The sequence below is a fragment of the Salmo trutta genome, chromosome 12, assembly GCF_901001165.1.
Source record: "Salmo trutta chromosome 12, fSalTru1.1, whole genome shotgun sequence".
Lineage (NCBI taxonomy): Eukaryota > Metazoa > Chordata > Actinopteri > Salmoniformes > Salmonidae > Salmo > Salmo trutta.
The window spans coordinates 78,901,289-78,917,522 of NC_042968.1; the positions used below are offsets into that span (position 1 = coordinate 78,901,289).

The 16,234-nt window shown below is 41.3% G+C and overlaps 2 protein-coding genes and 1 pseudogene across 3 annotated transcripts; 2 read left to right on the forward strand and 1 right to left on the reverse strand.

Moving 5' to 3' along the window:
• Positions 1-1,396: 1,396 nt before the first annotated feature.
• uqcc3 (ubiquinol-cytochrome c reductase complex assembly factor 3) lies at positions 1,397-6,432 on the forward strand. 2 transcript variants are annotated; one of them, XR_003880345.1, is made up of 3 exons: positions 1,397-1,648; positions 2,973-4,257; positions 6,166-6,432. XR_003880345.1 is itself a non-coding variant. In XM_029769743.1 (2 exons), the coding sequence occupies exons 1-2, from the start codon at positions 1,532-1,534 to the stop codon at positions 3,108-3,110; spliced, it is 255 nt and encodes an 84-aa protein (XP_029625603.1). In that variant the 5' UTR covers positions 1,397-1,531; the 3' UTR covers positions 3,111-3,635. The 2 variants fall into 2 exon arrangements, 1 of the variants encoding a protein (XP_029625603.1); XM_029769743.1 differs by lacking the exon at positions 6,166-6,432 and having other exon boundaries at positions 2,973-3,635.
• A 325-nt stretch (positions 6,433-6,757) lies between these two features.
• Positions 6,758-8,245, reverse strand: faub (FAU ubiquitin like and ribosomal protein S30 fusion b). The gene is made up of 5 exons (XM_029769742.1): positions 8,161-8,245; positions 7,649-7,730; positions 7,391-7,532; positions 7,193-7,248; positions 6,758-7,055 (listed from the first exon to the last, which is right to left on the reverse strand). Exons 2-5 carry the CDS (start codon positions 7,721-7,723, stop codon positions 6,930-6,932), a joined length of 399 nt encoding a protein of 132 aa, XP_029625602.1. The 5' UTR covers positions 7,724-7,730; positions 8,161-8,245; the 3' UTR covers positions 6,758-6,929.
• Positions 8,246-13,494: 5,249 nt separating this feature from the next.
• LOC115204290 (39S ribosomal protein L49, mitochondrial-like) lies at positions 13,495-14,622 on the forward strand (annotated as a pseudogene).
• The last annotated feature ends 1,612 nt before the right edge of the window (positions 14,623-16,234 follow it).

The window sequence follows — 16,234 nt, forward strand, 5'->3', positions numbered from 1 at the left end:
TAGGGGGTGGGATGGAGGATGGGATGGGGTAGGTGTGGAGGGGTGGGATGGAGGATGGGATGGGGTAGGTGGGATGGGATGGAGGATGGGACGGGGTAGGTGTGGGGGGTGGGGGGTGGGATGGAGGATGGGATGGGGTAGGTGTGGGGGGGTGGGATGGAGGATGGGATGGGGTAGGTGTGGGGGGATGGGATGGAGGATGGGATGGGGTAGGTGGGATGGGATGGAGGATGGGATGGGGTAGGTGTGGGGGGGTGGGATGGAGGATGGGATGGGGTAGGTGGGATGGGATGGGATGGAGGATGGGATGGGGTAGGTGTGGGGGGGTGGGATGGAGGATGGGATGGGGTAGGTGTGGGGGGGTGGATAAAAGTGTCATTATTGACTCAGCTATCAAGGAAGAAGGGAGGGAGGGAAAAAGAGTGAGCGGGAAATGTAATGTGCTGTTATGTATTTTGTGCAAAATGTTACACATAATTCTAAAGGGTCAGAGTGTTACAGTACGCCTAGGGCTAAGAGATATTTTGGAAAAGAAAGACAAAGTACAAAGTTCTGAGAAAAAATACTTATCTTATAAAGCAATAAAGCACATTGCCTCACTTACAGCAACATGTATTTCTAATAACATTTAAAAAGGCAGATTGGTAAGACATTAGTTATCTTATATTGTTGAATTGTGTATAAAATGGTATACACATTTTATTATCAGTGATGGACCTTTAAACAGTACAAAAAAATGTCACGGGGGTCTCTAGTTTTGAAAATGATAATTGGTCACAGTGTCACCAACTCTTGAAGAGTTAGGTGTACATTTTAGCGCATAATATCACAGCAGAACTGCGAGTTCTATTATGTATTTTTAGCAAGTTACATTAGCTGGCACTGAACCTTAACAATGCTTTCTCCTTCCACCCTACCTGACACTGATGAATGCATATTATCAGCACTTATCAGCACTCAATGCACCCCCACACACTATGACTCACACACACACACACACACACACACACACACACACACACACACACACACACACACACACACACACACACACACACACACACACACACACACACACTTTCTGCCAATGTGCACACGGCGACACAGGTGATTTTCTGAAGGGAAAGTACCGAACAGTACTGTATTTGACAAAGAAGACGCTACTTGACTGACACCTGGTGGTTTTGAATGGAAATTGCACAATTAAGCTTATCGTCAGTGGTCCCTGCGCATTAATGTGTTAATAATGCACCGTCTTACATTTACATTAAAATATTGGTCAACAGAAACAGGAATATGGTTCACTTCTTGAATTAAAAAAGAAAAACGTGGTTTGACATGACATCCCATAAGTCACCAAAAAAGGTTTTATAAAAAAGGGTAGGCTATCCCATAATGCACTGCAAATGCCTGTCAGCGGACATTGAGCACCTCTTAAATAACTTACAAGCTAACAGTCACAGCAAAAACAGAACAGTGTATTGCTAAATAAGAACATACTCGCAATACGTCTTCAAACAAGCCTAACATAATGAGTGGTCTACGCACTGTCCTGGTCTCTACTGGGTTTGTCGGTGTGGTGGGCATTGGATATGGAATGTGGTCAGTGATTACACCAGGAGAGGAAAGGAAGAGGGAAATGCTCAAGGTAGGCCGCTAACAATGCACTTGACTTGCACAGCACTGACTTTTTAAACCGAGCAAAGGACTCCTTGTCCTTTGTTAGTCAGATGTGTAGGATTTGTGCATTACATTTTGTTTTTGTAAATGGTAAATGGCTTGTCAGTAGTTTCACCTATCAGACATAGATAGGTACATGACGCTGTGGTTCTCTCTTTGCGCACTTGTCTGGGAGAAGGTTCTCCTAGTGGTGTTTATTGCTCAATTCAGTGGTTCCCAAACTGGGGGGTGCGAGGGGTCAGTGTGAGAATGCACAAGGTGCAATTTCGAAATTGGGCAGTGCATCAACAGCTTTCCTCTTATGTCAGTCATTGCAGTCCTTGGAGAACTATTTATAACTTGTCAGAAATGTCCAGATCAACTAGCCCATGTCAGCTGTTTTTTTTGCTAGTTTTTTAAGCCCATTGATTTTGTTGTAATGTTTGTCACTCGGATATCACATGAACACACATAAGACATGGAAAATGTGTAGAATTTCAGGAAATAAGCGTTAAACTTGCAAAATGACGGAAGGGGGGCCTGAGTGAAAAGTTTGCGAACCACTGGGCTAATTGACGAGCCATAGAATGGCATAGTCTCACTAACACTCACCAGAGACAGAAGAGAAAGTGCTGATAGAAATGTGTCATGTGGATTGGAACATGGAATCATGTCCGTTCTATATATTTAATTTCTATCTGCAACCATCTGCAATTGCCTCCCACTGAAAAAGGCCCCCTGATGGTTTCCTGGTCTGATTTACACCATCTGAGGCATGATGTGATTTGTAAATCATTTAGTCAACTGATCAAACGGCGAAAGGAATAAGAACCAGCAGAACAGACAGTCTTCAATAACATTATACCCAGCTTTGTTTTGGTGTCAACTTCTGTTGCATTATCTGTATGCATTATCAGCTTTACATTCACCTCGGCTATGAAAAGCCAACTGACATTTACTCCTGAGGTGCTGACCTGTTGCACCCTCGACAACCACTGGGATTTATTATTATTTGGCCCCGCTGGTCATCTATGAACATTTGAGCATCTTGGCCATGTTCTGTTAATTGCCACCTGACACAGCCAGAAGAGGACTGGCCACCCTTCATAGCCTGGTTCCTCTCTAGGTTTCTTCCTAGGTTCTGGCCTTTCTAGGGAGTTTTTCCTAGCCACCGTGCTTCTACTCCTGCATTGCTTGCTGTTTGGGGTTTTAGGCTGGGTTTCTGTACAGCACTTTGAGATATCAGCTCATGTAAGAAGGGCTTTATAAATACATTTGATTTGACCTGCTCTTTTTCCCAATCTGACCATCAGAATCTACCCGAAGCTAACCCACTGAGAATGGAGGAGACGAGGAAGAGGAACGCCCTCATGATGCAGGTGCTGAAGGAAGCTGCAGAGACCGATGACAACATTGCGAGAGGATTGGGCCCTATGAGATCCCAGAAATAGTCCTGCTCACATGCTGGTCATGTTCTCCTGCTCAGACGTCACATGCATCATCCAATGGTTGTGTGCCACGTCATCGACTGTGCCGCCGGGCACCAGATTGCTATAACGTGGTTAGCTGATAGTTTTTTTTAACCTATCCAGATCTGACATGCGACGTCTGTGCAGGGGAACACGAGCATTGTCTTCACATTGATTTGAAAGTCAAGTGGAAGAGACCATACAATTACAGATGACACACCAGTAGACTTGAGTTTCACCACTTCCTCTTAAGTGTGTTCATTTATGTTGAGTATGAATGAGTTTAAGGGGCGTTAAGTACTTTGTTTCACTGAATGAGAAAGTGTTGAAAATAAGAGGCAATGGTTCCCAAACGTCATGACTTGAACACATGCTCTGTTACATTGAAACAAAGCATATTTATTACAATAAGGGTTGTATATAATTCATTAACCAATTTTGCTAGCTGAAAGTGCTTGTGATGATCACAACAATGTATGGCAAATAAAATGTAAACAGTTCTGCCTATTTTTTTTATTATTGGATATCTTCTGTTACATTTTGTAAGATCAATTCGATTTCATGGATAGAGTAACGTTTTTAAATTATGTTTATATGATCATGAATATAGTTCTGTTGTCACTTGTCAGCGGACCAGTGTTGGGGACCCTTTTACCGGTTGCACCCATTTCCGGCTTGAGAAAATGACGTTAATTTTCAACTGATGTCAAAGGTTGCGGTCAGATTCATGCGCAACACATGCAGTGGTAATCGACATACCTCAGTGTTCGTAACTGGGATCGGGATTACGTTTTTAACTGATGTACGTTTTAAGAATAAGCGATTATAGTAATTTGTCAAGTTAGCTGCTTGGTAGTTATCACATCAAGCCAAGCACAGCTAACGAGCTTGTTAGCATAAATCCATAGATTTTTTTTGGCAATGTCAACACCAGAGACATTGCCCGTACCACCGGGCTCAGTATCACCGGCAGCGGGTCAAATGTTTGGGAGCTGCTGGAGTTGTCGGATTCTTTCAGGTGGAGGTCTGCTGTTAGGAGCTGGATATGTCTTCCTAGCCGCCCGAAAAGTAATGCGCCAAGGTGGGACAACCTCTATAGGAACTGTCGCACAAGTCGCGTTTGCAGCAAGTGAGTATTGTGATTTATTGGCAGCATGTATAAATGTATAGTGGCAAGAAAAAGTATGTGAACCCTTTGGAAATACCCAGATTTCTGCATAAATTAGTCATAATGTAATCTACCCGAAGCTAACCCACTGAGAATGGAGGAGACATTAAATTACAGCTCTAAAATCAATCAAGGTTAGAGTGTGGTTGTTACACATCCAGCTGGCTGTCCACTTTAGTCAGGCAGAATGACAGACCAGGTAGCAGCAGGGTTTGGCCTGGTATAACCATAGCATCCATGTCCTAGTCACCTAGGTCACAATAGACCGTCTGCTTAAACTAACACACAATGATATGGTTGCATGTCTTTATGGAACACACTGTAAACATTCACCGTGCAGGGTGGGAAAAGTATGTGAAGCCTTGCATTTAACTGTTTGACCCTCCTTTGGCAGCAATAACCTCAACCAAACGTTTTCTGTAATTGCAGATCAGACCTACACAACAGTCAGGAGGAATTTTGGACCATTCCTCTTAAAACTGTTTCAGTTCAGCAATATTTTTTTGTCTGGTGTGAACTGCTAACTTGAGGTCATGCCACAGCATCTCAAATCAGGTTGAGGTCAGGACTCTGACTGGGCCACTCCAGAAGGTGTATTTTCTTCAATTGAAGCCATTCTGTTGTTGATTTACTTATGTGTTTTGGGTCGTTGTCCGGTTGCATCACAACTTCTGTTGAGCTTCAATTGGTGGAAAGATAGCCTAACATTATCCTGCAAAATGTCTTGATAAACTTGGGAATTCATTTTTCCGTCGAGAATAGCAAACTGTCCAGGCCCTGAGGCAGCAAAGCAGCCCCAAACCATGATGCTCCCGCCACCATACTTTACAGTTGGGATGAGGTTTTGATGTTGGTGTGCTGTGCTGTGGCTTTTTTTCTCCACACAGTGTTGTGTTCCTTCCAAACAACTCAACTGTAGTTTCATCTGTCCACAAACTATTTTGCCAGTAGCGCTGTGGAACATTCAGGGTCACATTTGCAAACTTCAGATGTGCAGCAATGTGGTTTTTTTTGGACAGCAGTAGCTTCTTCCTTGGTGTCCTCCCATGAACACCATTCTTGTTTAGTGTTTTACGTATCGTAGACTTGTCAGAGATGTAAGCATGTTCCAGAGATTTCTTTAAGTCTTTAGCTAACACTCTAGGATTCTTCTTAACCTCAATGAGCATTCTGCGCTGTGCTCTCGCAGTCATCTTTGCAGGACGGCCACTCCTAGGGAGAGTAGCAACAGTGCTGAACTTTCTCCATTTATAGACAAATTGTCTTACAGTGGACTGATGAACATCAAGGCTTTTAGAGGTACTTTTGTAACCCTTTCCAGCTTTATGCAAGTCAACAATTCTTGATCTATTTTGTTCGAAGCATGGCTCACATTAGGCAATGCTTCTTGTAAATAGCAATCTCAAATTTTGTGAGTGTTTTTTATAGGGCAAGGCAGCTCTAACCAACATCTCCAATCTCATTGATTGGACTCCAGGTTAGCAGATTGGTCTCCTGACTCCAATTAGCTTTTGGAGAAGTCATTAGCCTAGGGGTTAACATATTTTTCCAACATACACTGTGAATGTTTAAATTATGTATTCAATAGACAAGAAATACAATAATGAGTGTTATTAGTTTAAGCACACTATTGTTGTGACTTAGATGCTCAGATCAAATTTGATTACCAATTTATGCAGAAATCCAGGTAATTACAAAAGGTTCACATACTTTTTCTTGCCACTATCTCCTGCATTGTAGTAGCAGCAGCAATTTATCCAACATTACTAAGAAGGTGAAAGCAAAGGCAAGAGCTATGATGAGTTGATGCTATTCAAAGTATTCTAGCAGGGCCTCTGAGGTGCAGTCAACTCAATATTTCTGTTTCAGGTTTGGCTGCTTGGGGAGTCGTGGTCATCGCTGACCCTGTGGGGAAATCACACAGGAAGGCGTGAAGATGCTCTGACAGATGGAATTATTTGAAGCTGCTGAAGTATAAGCCATGGTCATATCCAAGATCACTTTGGCAGATAGTGATCTTGGCATAATGGATGAGAACATGCCAAAGACTATTCTCATCTGTCAGTGTGACTTGTCTATAATACATTAAATAAATTGAGAACATGTGCACTTGGAACTACCTTGTGCAAGTAAGAATTTTGTTGGATGATATTTACCATGCGTATCCTGTACATACAACTTGAACTACCTTGTGTTCATGCCACCATGGCTGTATTTAGACAGGCAGCCCAAATCTGATCATTTTCACTAAATTGGTCTTTTGACCAATCAGATCATCTCTGAAAAATATCTGAAGTGAAATATCTGAAGTGAAAAGATCAGATTCGTCAAAAGACCAGTTAGTGGAAAAAAATATCAGAATTGGAATCCTGAGTCCATTTCATCTACTTCTGAACCATCAGAAAGACAGCCAATCATACAACTGCTCAATTCTCCCAATGTAAAGGAACCATCCAATTGGTCCAGAGTACCACTCTTTCCTCACTGAGTTTTATTGTATTTCATCACAGTGACAATCAGTCCAGTGACAAATGTAATTATAAATGACAGATCCATTGCTCACACTGCATGAATGGTCATGTCAATGTTGAACTGTGATGAGACAGCAGACACAAGGCTTTGGGCAAATAGTTTTATGAGTTGGCGTTGGGTCCCTTCTTCTTGCCAAATGTTGGTACCACATTCACAAAGCGCCTATTATACTGGATCCTCCTTTTAGCCCTACCAGTCTTCTTTTTCTTCTTCTCCTGCTTATCCACCTGTGAGAATGGTTATAAACAGAGAGTCAGAGGTGTGGTGTCTTGACGTGCACAATAGAGACAAAGTAAACTTGCCAGAAGAGCAAGTCATGTTGAATATGCCACAATTTCATTTCTATTAAAACACAAACGCCCACCTTGGGAGTCTGTCCCCTGACTTTCCCCGCTCTGGCCAAGGAGCCATGGACTTTGCCTGGGATAGGAAATGGAAATTAATCAAAGCAAGCCCCTCCAAATTCTCTTCAAATAATGGTACAGAAACAAAATGTCTCAGACCTTAATAATTTCACATATTTACAATAATGTTCAATAATGTTTAATTATTGATCACTTACCTCCCAACAGTCGGGGGGTAACCTCAAGAGTGCTGAACTCCAGTGCCGATTGGCCAATCACAGCATCATCCTGCAGGGGTTCCCCGCACAGAAAAACCACCTGGTCATCACAGGAGAGTCCCTCCAATGCCTCAATATGAGCCTTGTGGGGAAGGGAAGAGAACAAAGAGCTGAATGTGGTTAACCTTTCATGGTCATCAATTAACTTTTAAACCAAAAAAAGTTGGCAGACCAAGGGACAGTAGTGCTATACTTTACCTTGATGTCAGCGACAGTTTCTAACCCAGACACCTGAAAGGTGTGGAGAGTCTGAGCACGCACAAACAGCTGCATGGTCAACCTGTTCAAAATAAGATGGATGATGTTAGGTCAGTGGGTCCTACAATCCTGAAAGACCCAAAGGGTTGTGCAGGGTTTTGTTCCAGCCTAGCACTAAAACACCTGATTCAAACATGGTTACCAACAGGGTTTAATTTATTTAACTTTTATTTAACTAGGCAAGGTATGTATTAGTTTGTTTCTTCAGACGTATGCCAGAATAAACGGTGAATCAAATGTCCAACAACTAGTGCAAAGATTAGTAGTTTGTGGTTAATCATTAGTAACTGACGTTATAGCTAGACTAGCCAGAGCGGTAAAACTATTTCTATTTCCTGTCGACATCAACAAAGACAACTTTTTTTAAGAGACAATGTTTAAAATGTCATGAAACTTTTGAGTCCCTTTGTTATGAGTTACAAAACAGAACTGAAACTTATTTCATAGCTCACCAAAGTCTCGCAGTGTAATGATCGTGTGCTTCGCCAATGGTGTTTGGTCTGGAGATTGAAAACAGGAAGCATTTCACTGCGCATACCTGTGACGTGGTATTCTCTGATCCCGCCCACGTGTGGTGGACAAGAAAAATTATGTTGCGCTCCTTCATAAACAGGACCACAATGTTATGCAGATGATTTAGGGAAAGTTTCAAGCTATACGACCACACGGCAAGAATACCAAATACTACGATACGGTTACGAGTGAGTTGGCTATTTGATACCCATATACAGTACCAGTCAAAAGTTTGGACACACCTACTCATTCAAGGGTTTTTCTTTATTTTGATTATTTTCTACATTGTAGAACAATAGTGAAGACATCAAAACTATGAAATAACACATATGGACTCATGTAGTAACCAAAAAATAGTGTTAAACAAATAAAATATATTTTATATTCTTCAAAGTAGCCACCCTTTGCCTTGATGACAGCTTTGCACACTCTTGGCATTCTCTCAACCAGCTTCACCTGGAATACTTTTCCAACAGTCTTGAAGGAGTTTCCTTCTCTCTGCAGTCTAACTCATCCCAAACCATCTCAAATGGGTTGAGGTCGGGTGATTGTGGAGGCCGGGTTATTGTCCTGTTGAAAAGCAAATGACAGTCCCACCAAGCACAAACCAGATGGGATGGCGTATCGCTGCAGAATGGTGTGGTAGCCATGCTGGTTAAGTGTGCCTTGAATTCTAAATAAATCACAGACAGTGTCACCATCACACCTCCTACTTCATGCTTCACGGTGGGAACCACACATGCAGAGATCAACCGTTCATCTACTCTGCTTCTCACAAAGACTAGGCTGTTGGAACCAAAAAACTCATTTGTAATCATCAGACCAAAGGACAGATTTCCACCGGTCTAATGTCCATTGCTCATGTTTCTAGACCCAAGCAAGTCTCTTCTTATTGGTGTCCTTTAGTAGTGGTTTCTTTGCAGCAAATTGACCATGAAGGTCTGATTCACGCAGTCTCCTCTGAACAGTTGATGTTGAGATGTGTCTGTTACTTGAATTCTGTGAAGAATTTATTTGGGCTGCAATCTGAGGCTGGTCACTGTAATGAACTTATCCTCTGCAGCAGAGGTAACTGGGTCTTCCTTTCCTGTGGCGGTCCTCGTGAGAACCAGTTTCATCGTAGCGCTTGATGGTTTTGCGACTGCACTTGAAGAAAGTTCTTGAAATGTTCCCAAATTGACTGACCTTCATGTCATAAAGTAATGATGCTGTTGTTTCTCTTTGCTTATTTGAGCTGTTCTTGCCATAATATGGACTTGATATTTTAACAAATAGGGCTATCTTCTGTATACCACCCCTACCTTGTCACAACACAACTGATTGGCATTATGAAGGAAAGAAATTCCACAAATTAACTTTTAACAAGGCGTACCTGTTAATTGAAATGAATTCCAGATGACTACCTCGTGAAGCTGGTTGAGAGAATGCCAAGAGTAGGCAAAGCTGTTATCAAGCCAAAGGGTGGCTACTTTGAATTATCTCAAATATTAAATATATTTTGATTTGTTTAAAACTTTTTTCATATGCGTTATGTAATAGTTTTTATGTCTTCACTATTATTGTACAATGTAGAAAATGGTCAAAATAAAGAAAAACCCTTGAATGAATAGGTTGTCAACTTTTGACTGATACTGTATCTTCTTTCAAAAATAATTTACGTGGCCGAAATTGTTAAAATCGAAGTAACAAACATTAGCTAGCTAGCTAAATGTAGTAATGAATACATTGGCTACATTTCTTAAAATTGACAATTCTGTGAACTGTCTTGTGCAAGTTTTAAATTGACACAATACCTGTTAGCAAAGATGTCAGCTAGAGATGATGTGCAGGAGCTTGCAGGGATTTGTAGTTTTGCATGATGTTAAATCAAATTTTATTTGTCACATACACATGGTTATCAGATGTTAATGCGAGTGTAGCGAAATGCTTGTGCTTCTAGTTCCGACAGTGCAGTAATGTCTAACAAGTAATCTAACAATTTCACAACAACTACCTTATGCACACAAGTGTAAAGGGATGAATAAGAATATGTACATATAAATGTATGGATGAGCGATGTCTGTGCGGCATAGGAAAGATGCAGTAGATGGTATAGAGTACAGTATATACATATGAGATGAGTAATGTAGGGTATTAAACATTACATAAAGTGGCATTGTTTAAAGTGACAAGTGATACATTTATTACATCCAATTATTAATTATTAAATTGGCTAGAGATTTGAGTCTGTATGTAGGCAGCAGCCACTCAATGTTAGTGATGGCTGTTTAACGGTCTGATGGCCTTGAGATAGAAGCTGTTTTTCAGTCTCTCGGTCTACTTTGATGCAAATGAGCATTTTCGAATCTGAGAGTAAATAGAGCAGAATATATTGATAGTCACCTTGTCTGAGAGAGATTTACATGGTTATCAAAACGTCACGCCAGGGTGAGCCTACACAAAGCACACCCCTTATTTTAAGTGTTTCTAAAATCCCCAATGGGAAAAATGATTGGTGGAAAAACAATGGGAACCATTTCCCTGTTTGAACCCCATTTGATTTTGTTAGTCACTCAGATAACATATTAACATGACAAAATGTGTAGAATTTCAGGAAATAAGCTTTAAAACTCGAAAAAAAATCTGCACCCCATTGCAAAATGTACAGAATTGCAGCAAAATAACTATTAAACTTTTTCTCTCCGCATTCAAGAGGGGGGGTGGGGCCAAACCAAATATCCCCTATTTATTTATTTATTTATTTCACCATTATTTAACCAGGTAGGCCAGTTGAGAGCAAGTTCTCATTTACAACTGCGACCTGGCCAAGATAAAGCATAGCAGTGCGACAAAAACAACAACACAGAGTTACAAATAAACGTACAGTCAATAACGCAAAAGAAAAGAAAAATAGAAAGATCTATGTACAGTGTGTGCAAATGTAGAAGAGTAAGGAATAAATAGGCCATAGAGGCAAAAATAATTACAATTTAGCATTAATACTGGAGTGATATATGTGCAGATGATGATGTGCAAGTAGAGATACTGGGGTGCAAAAGAGCAAGAGGGTAGGTAGTAATATGGGGATGAGGTAGTCAGGTGTGCTATTCACAGATTGGCTGTGTACAGGTACAGGACTAGATAAGCTGCTCTGACAGCTGATGCTTAAAGTTAGAGAAGGAGATATAAGACTCCAGCTTCAGAGATTTTTGCAATTCCTTCCAGTCATTGGCAGCAGAGAACTGGAAGGAGAGGCGGCCAAAGGAAGTGTTGACTTTGGGGATGACCAGTGTAAAATACCTGCTGGAGCGTGTGCTACGGGTGGGTGTTGCTATGGTGACCAGTGAGCTGAGATAAGGCAAGGGCTTTACCTAGCAAAGACTTATAGATGACCTGGAGCCAGTGGGTTTGGCGACGGATATGTAGTGAGGGCCAGCCAACGAGAGCATAGAGCTCACAGTGGTGGGTAGTATATGGGGCTTTGGTGATAAAACGGATGGCACTGTGATAGACTACATCCAGTTTGCTGAGTAGAGTGTTGGAGGCTATTTTGTAAATGACCTCGCCGAAGTCAAGGATTGGTAGGATAGTCAGTTTTACGAGGGTATGTTTGGCGGCATGAGTGAAGGAAGCTTTGTTGTGAAATAGGAAGCCAATTCTAGATGTAATTTTGGATTGGAGATGCTTAATGTGAGTCTGGAAGGAGAGTTTACAGGCTAAGCAGACACCTAGGTATTTGTAGTTGTCCACATATTCTAGGTCAGAACCGTCCAGAGTAGTGATGCTAGTCAGGTAGGAGGGTGCAGGCAGCGATCGGTTGAATAGCATGCATTTAGTTTTACTAGAATTTAAAAGCAGTTGGAGGCCACGGAAGGAGTGTTGTATGGCATTGAAGCTCGTTTGGAGGTTTGTTAACACAGTGTCCAAAGAAGGGCCAGATGTATACAGAATGGTGTCGTCTGCGTAGAGGTGGATCAGAGAATCACCAGCAGCAAGAGCGACATCATTGATATATACAGAGAAAAGAGTCGGCCCGAGAATTGAACCCTGTGGCACCCCCATAGAGACTGCCAGAGGTACGGACAAAAGACCCTCCGATTTCACACACTGAACTCTATCTGAGAAGTAGTTGGTGAACCAGGCGAGGCAGTCATTTGAGAAGCCAAGGCTATTGAGTCTGCCGATAACAATGCGGTGATTGACAGAGTCGAAAGCCTTGGCCAGGTCGATGAAGACGGCTGCACAGTACTGTCTTTTATCAATGGCAGTTATGATATCGTTTAGGACCTTGAGCATGGCTGAGGTGCACCCATGACCAGCTCGGAAACCAGATTGCATAGTGGAGAAGGTACGGTGGGATTCTAAATGGTCGGTGATCTGTTTATTAACTTGGCTTTCGAAGATTTTAGAAAGGCAGGGCAGAATGGATATACGTCTATAACAGTTTGGGTCTAGTGTCTCCCCCTTTGAAGAGGGGGATGATCACGGCAGCTTTCCAATATTTGGGGATCTCAGACAATACAAAAGCGAGGTTGAATAGGCTAGTAATAGGGGTTATAACAATTTTGGCAGATCATTTTAGAAAGTGAGGGCCCTAGGGCCTGCCCTGCATAAATGTGTGGAATTGGGATGGACTGAATGACAGACACTACTTCTTTTCCATTTTCAATGCATTTGTCAATTATTTTTTTTCATGAATGAGTTATCAAGAGCACGCGAGAATACATTTCTCCCTGTCACTTTCCCTTCAAAAACAGACATTGTGTAGCCCAGCTGGAGAAGCCAAGAGTGGGATATTAGCATCTACAGAAGAATACAAATTTGTGGAACGACTGATACCACCTTCACGAGTGCCCTTTCCCCCTAAACATGATGGTCCTTCCCCATTTGGCTGGACTCCTCCATCAGGTAAAGCTTGACACCTTACGTTATCCTTTGTTTTAAGGCAAATGGAGAGCAATGGTTTGGTTTCTCACACTGATTCAACTTCTGCTTCAAATACCTTACTACATTTAAATTTGTTGTTCGAGTTGTTTTTCGCTTCTAATGTTCTGTACATGATTTATCTGCCAACACTTAGTCGTTTATAGTCTCATATACACATATCTCATAGGCCTTTTCTCAATTGGATTTGCTGAACTCCTGTGCCCTCTCTCCGTCCTCTCTCGCCTCCTTTTGAAAAAAGTCAAAGAAAATGAAGGAGGGCTGGCGAGTAGAGGGAAGGTGTATGAAGATGTGCTCTTTTGAAATGAAACGGTCCTTCTCCACTGCACGTCATCAGGCAAATTAAGTTTACAGGGGTGGAATCCCAAAAGAAATGTGTAAAGTGATAAAAACACATTTAGATGTTGTGCTAGACATTTTATAGATCGTTTTTAAATGTTTGCATGCTTTTCTCCTTTGAGAAAGAAATATCTGATTCAAATGGGGTGTGGCAGATTTCAAAACTCTTCCGCAAAGAACTACGGTAGGTTACACAGAACTCGGTAGGATACACATGACTATCCTCGATGAAAGTAGCTGTCAAGGAGGGCCGGACACTCTTCCATTAGCCTATAAACAAATGAACACACTCCTCGACCATGTCAGTCTCCACGTCATGGAGGAGAGAGGTAAGAGGATAGACTTTTTCCCAAATGAGACCATAGTCTCAGCAAACACACCTTGGGTATGATTAACCTCAATTAAATATTTTTCCTATTTTTCTCACCCCCTTTAGCCCAACATTTTATAGAGGTGCCTTTTGCTTTACCATACATGATCTGTCGCTCCCGAATGCACAATGTTCCTGTCTACACTTACCTCACCCATGGCAGCCGCAAGACAAGGTTGAAGGGGACATCTGGGTGACTGAGACAGAATTTCTAGGGTTCTTCTGTCAAAGCATTGTTGAAACCTCTGCAGAATTACATATCAGTAAGTATGACTGGCTGGAAACCAGAGTAGAAGTAGAAGAGCTCTTGTATTTATCTAGCAACAACTTTGGGTTGAATGTTATGTTTTCCTGTCACTGTGCAGTTGTTTCCCCCTGATTAATGCTGCTACTTTTGTGTCTCCTGTCAGGCTCTTGAGAAGGATGTTAACCTGCAACAGCTTACTGGCAAAGACCTGCCAACCCAGGTCAATGAAGTGACCATGACAATTCGAGTCAAAGGTCACTTTGATACAGCGCTGAAGGAGTGGCTGGTGAAGAAGGGATTCTAAGTGGACCGTTGGCGAGGAGGTAAACTGTCGCAGAACAGTTGTCAAAGAAAAATAGTGCTTACTTTTCTATATGCACCCAACATTTTGAAATGAGTGGATAAATAAGAGACAGTTGTTTATTTATGTCCATGTCAATTATATTTGTTTGTATGTTACACCTTACGCTCAGATGACAAGAGTTCTTCAAATTTGAATCATTAAATGGCCAATTGCTATAGGGGATGTCTTCTTTATTTTTAAAAGTTGTTTTTATATCCACAGGAACAATATCAGTTGTAAGTTTGATATGTGATTCATGTATTCATTGCTGTAAAATAATACCACAGCTTATCAGTGGAAGTTCCTCAGCTGAGGAAGAGGAGAACCATCCTCAGTGAATTTCATAAAAATTAAATTGTAAAATATTTAAAGTTATCATTTTTAGATAAAACTATACTAAGAATATTCACATGTAACCAAATAATTGATTAAAACACTGTTTTGCAATGAAGGTCTACAGTAGCCTCAACAGCACTAGGGTAGCATAGCACCATGGTGTAGCCGGAGGACAGCTAGCTTCCGTCCTCCTCTGGGTACATTGACTCCAATACAAAACCTAGGAGACTCATGGTTCTCACCCCCTTCCATAGACTTACATAGTAATTATGACAACTTCCAGAGGAAGTCCGCCAACCTATCAGAGCTCTTGCAGCATGAACTGACATGTTGTCCAACCAATCAAAGGATCAAATAAATAATTTAGTACTGGAAGCATAAGCTACACCTAGCTAGCACTGCAGTGCATCAAATGTGGCGAGTAGTTGACTCGAAAAGATAAAGACAATAGTTGAACAGTTTTGAACAAATACATTTCTTCTAAAATGAAGGAGCCGCAAGAGAGAGATTTTGTTTTAAAAAATGTAGTTTCATTTTCACTTACTTAGCTAGCAAATGCAACTAGCTAGTTTAGCCTACTCAAACACCCTGCTCAAACAAATGGATGCTATGTTAGCTAGCTGGCTATGACTATCCAACACAACACTGAAACTCTTCCAAGTCAGGGTAAGCTTTTGGTTTTACAAATGTATTGCCACCAGGGCCTGCGGGTGTAAGTGCTAACTAAACTGCTTACTGACTGTGTACTAACGTTACTGCATGATTGTAACGTGTTTACTAACTCATTAGTTCTATTAGCTATGTTGACTATGACGTTACTTTAGCTAATATGGTGATAACGGTGTAGGCTGTGTATAGTGGTTAAGATATGGTTTGGCTTGGAAAGTTTTTTTTGCCTGGTCACATACAGCTGATGTGTTCTGCATTGAAGTCCACAAGTGAAGGGAAAAGGTGAGAGGAGGAGAGCACATAGACGCGAGAAGGAATACAACGTGGCTGCTATGATAGTGAGCTGGGTTTACGTGATAAGGGGTGTATTCATACGGCCAATTCTGTAGAAAAAATAAATGGAACGACCTGTGTAAACTTTCATTCATAGGCTAGGTTTTAGCAACCTCATGCAGTAGCCTAAAACTATCACTGTTACATTGTACTGGGTGAATGGAATATGAATGACAGTCATCCAATATGCTGTAATAGAGATAAGGCCATGCTCATTAAAAAAACGGCACCGACCGCCAGTGGTGTTCATTGTTTAGTGGTGTAGTCAATACTGGTAAGTTCATTTAGGATTTGGTATTTTACACATAGTTTTCATCGCTCTTGATGGATTTTTTTTATAGGAATTTAAACTTGGAGGGAAATATTCCGAAAGATGCTGATGTTTTCTGTGACTTTTAAATGCAGCTCATTTCATTATCTAGTTTCCATGGCCGTCACTAGTTACTACAGTCA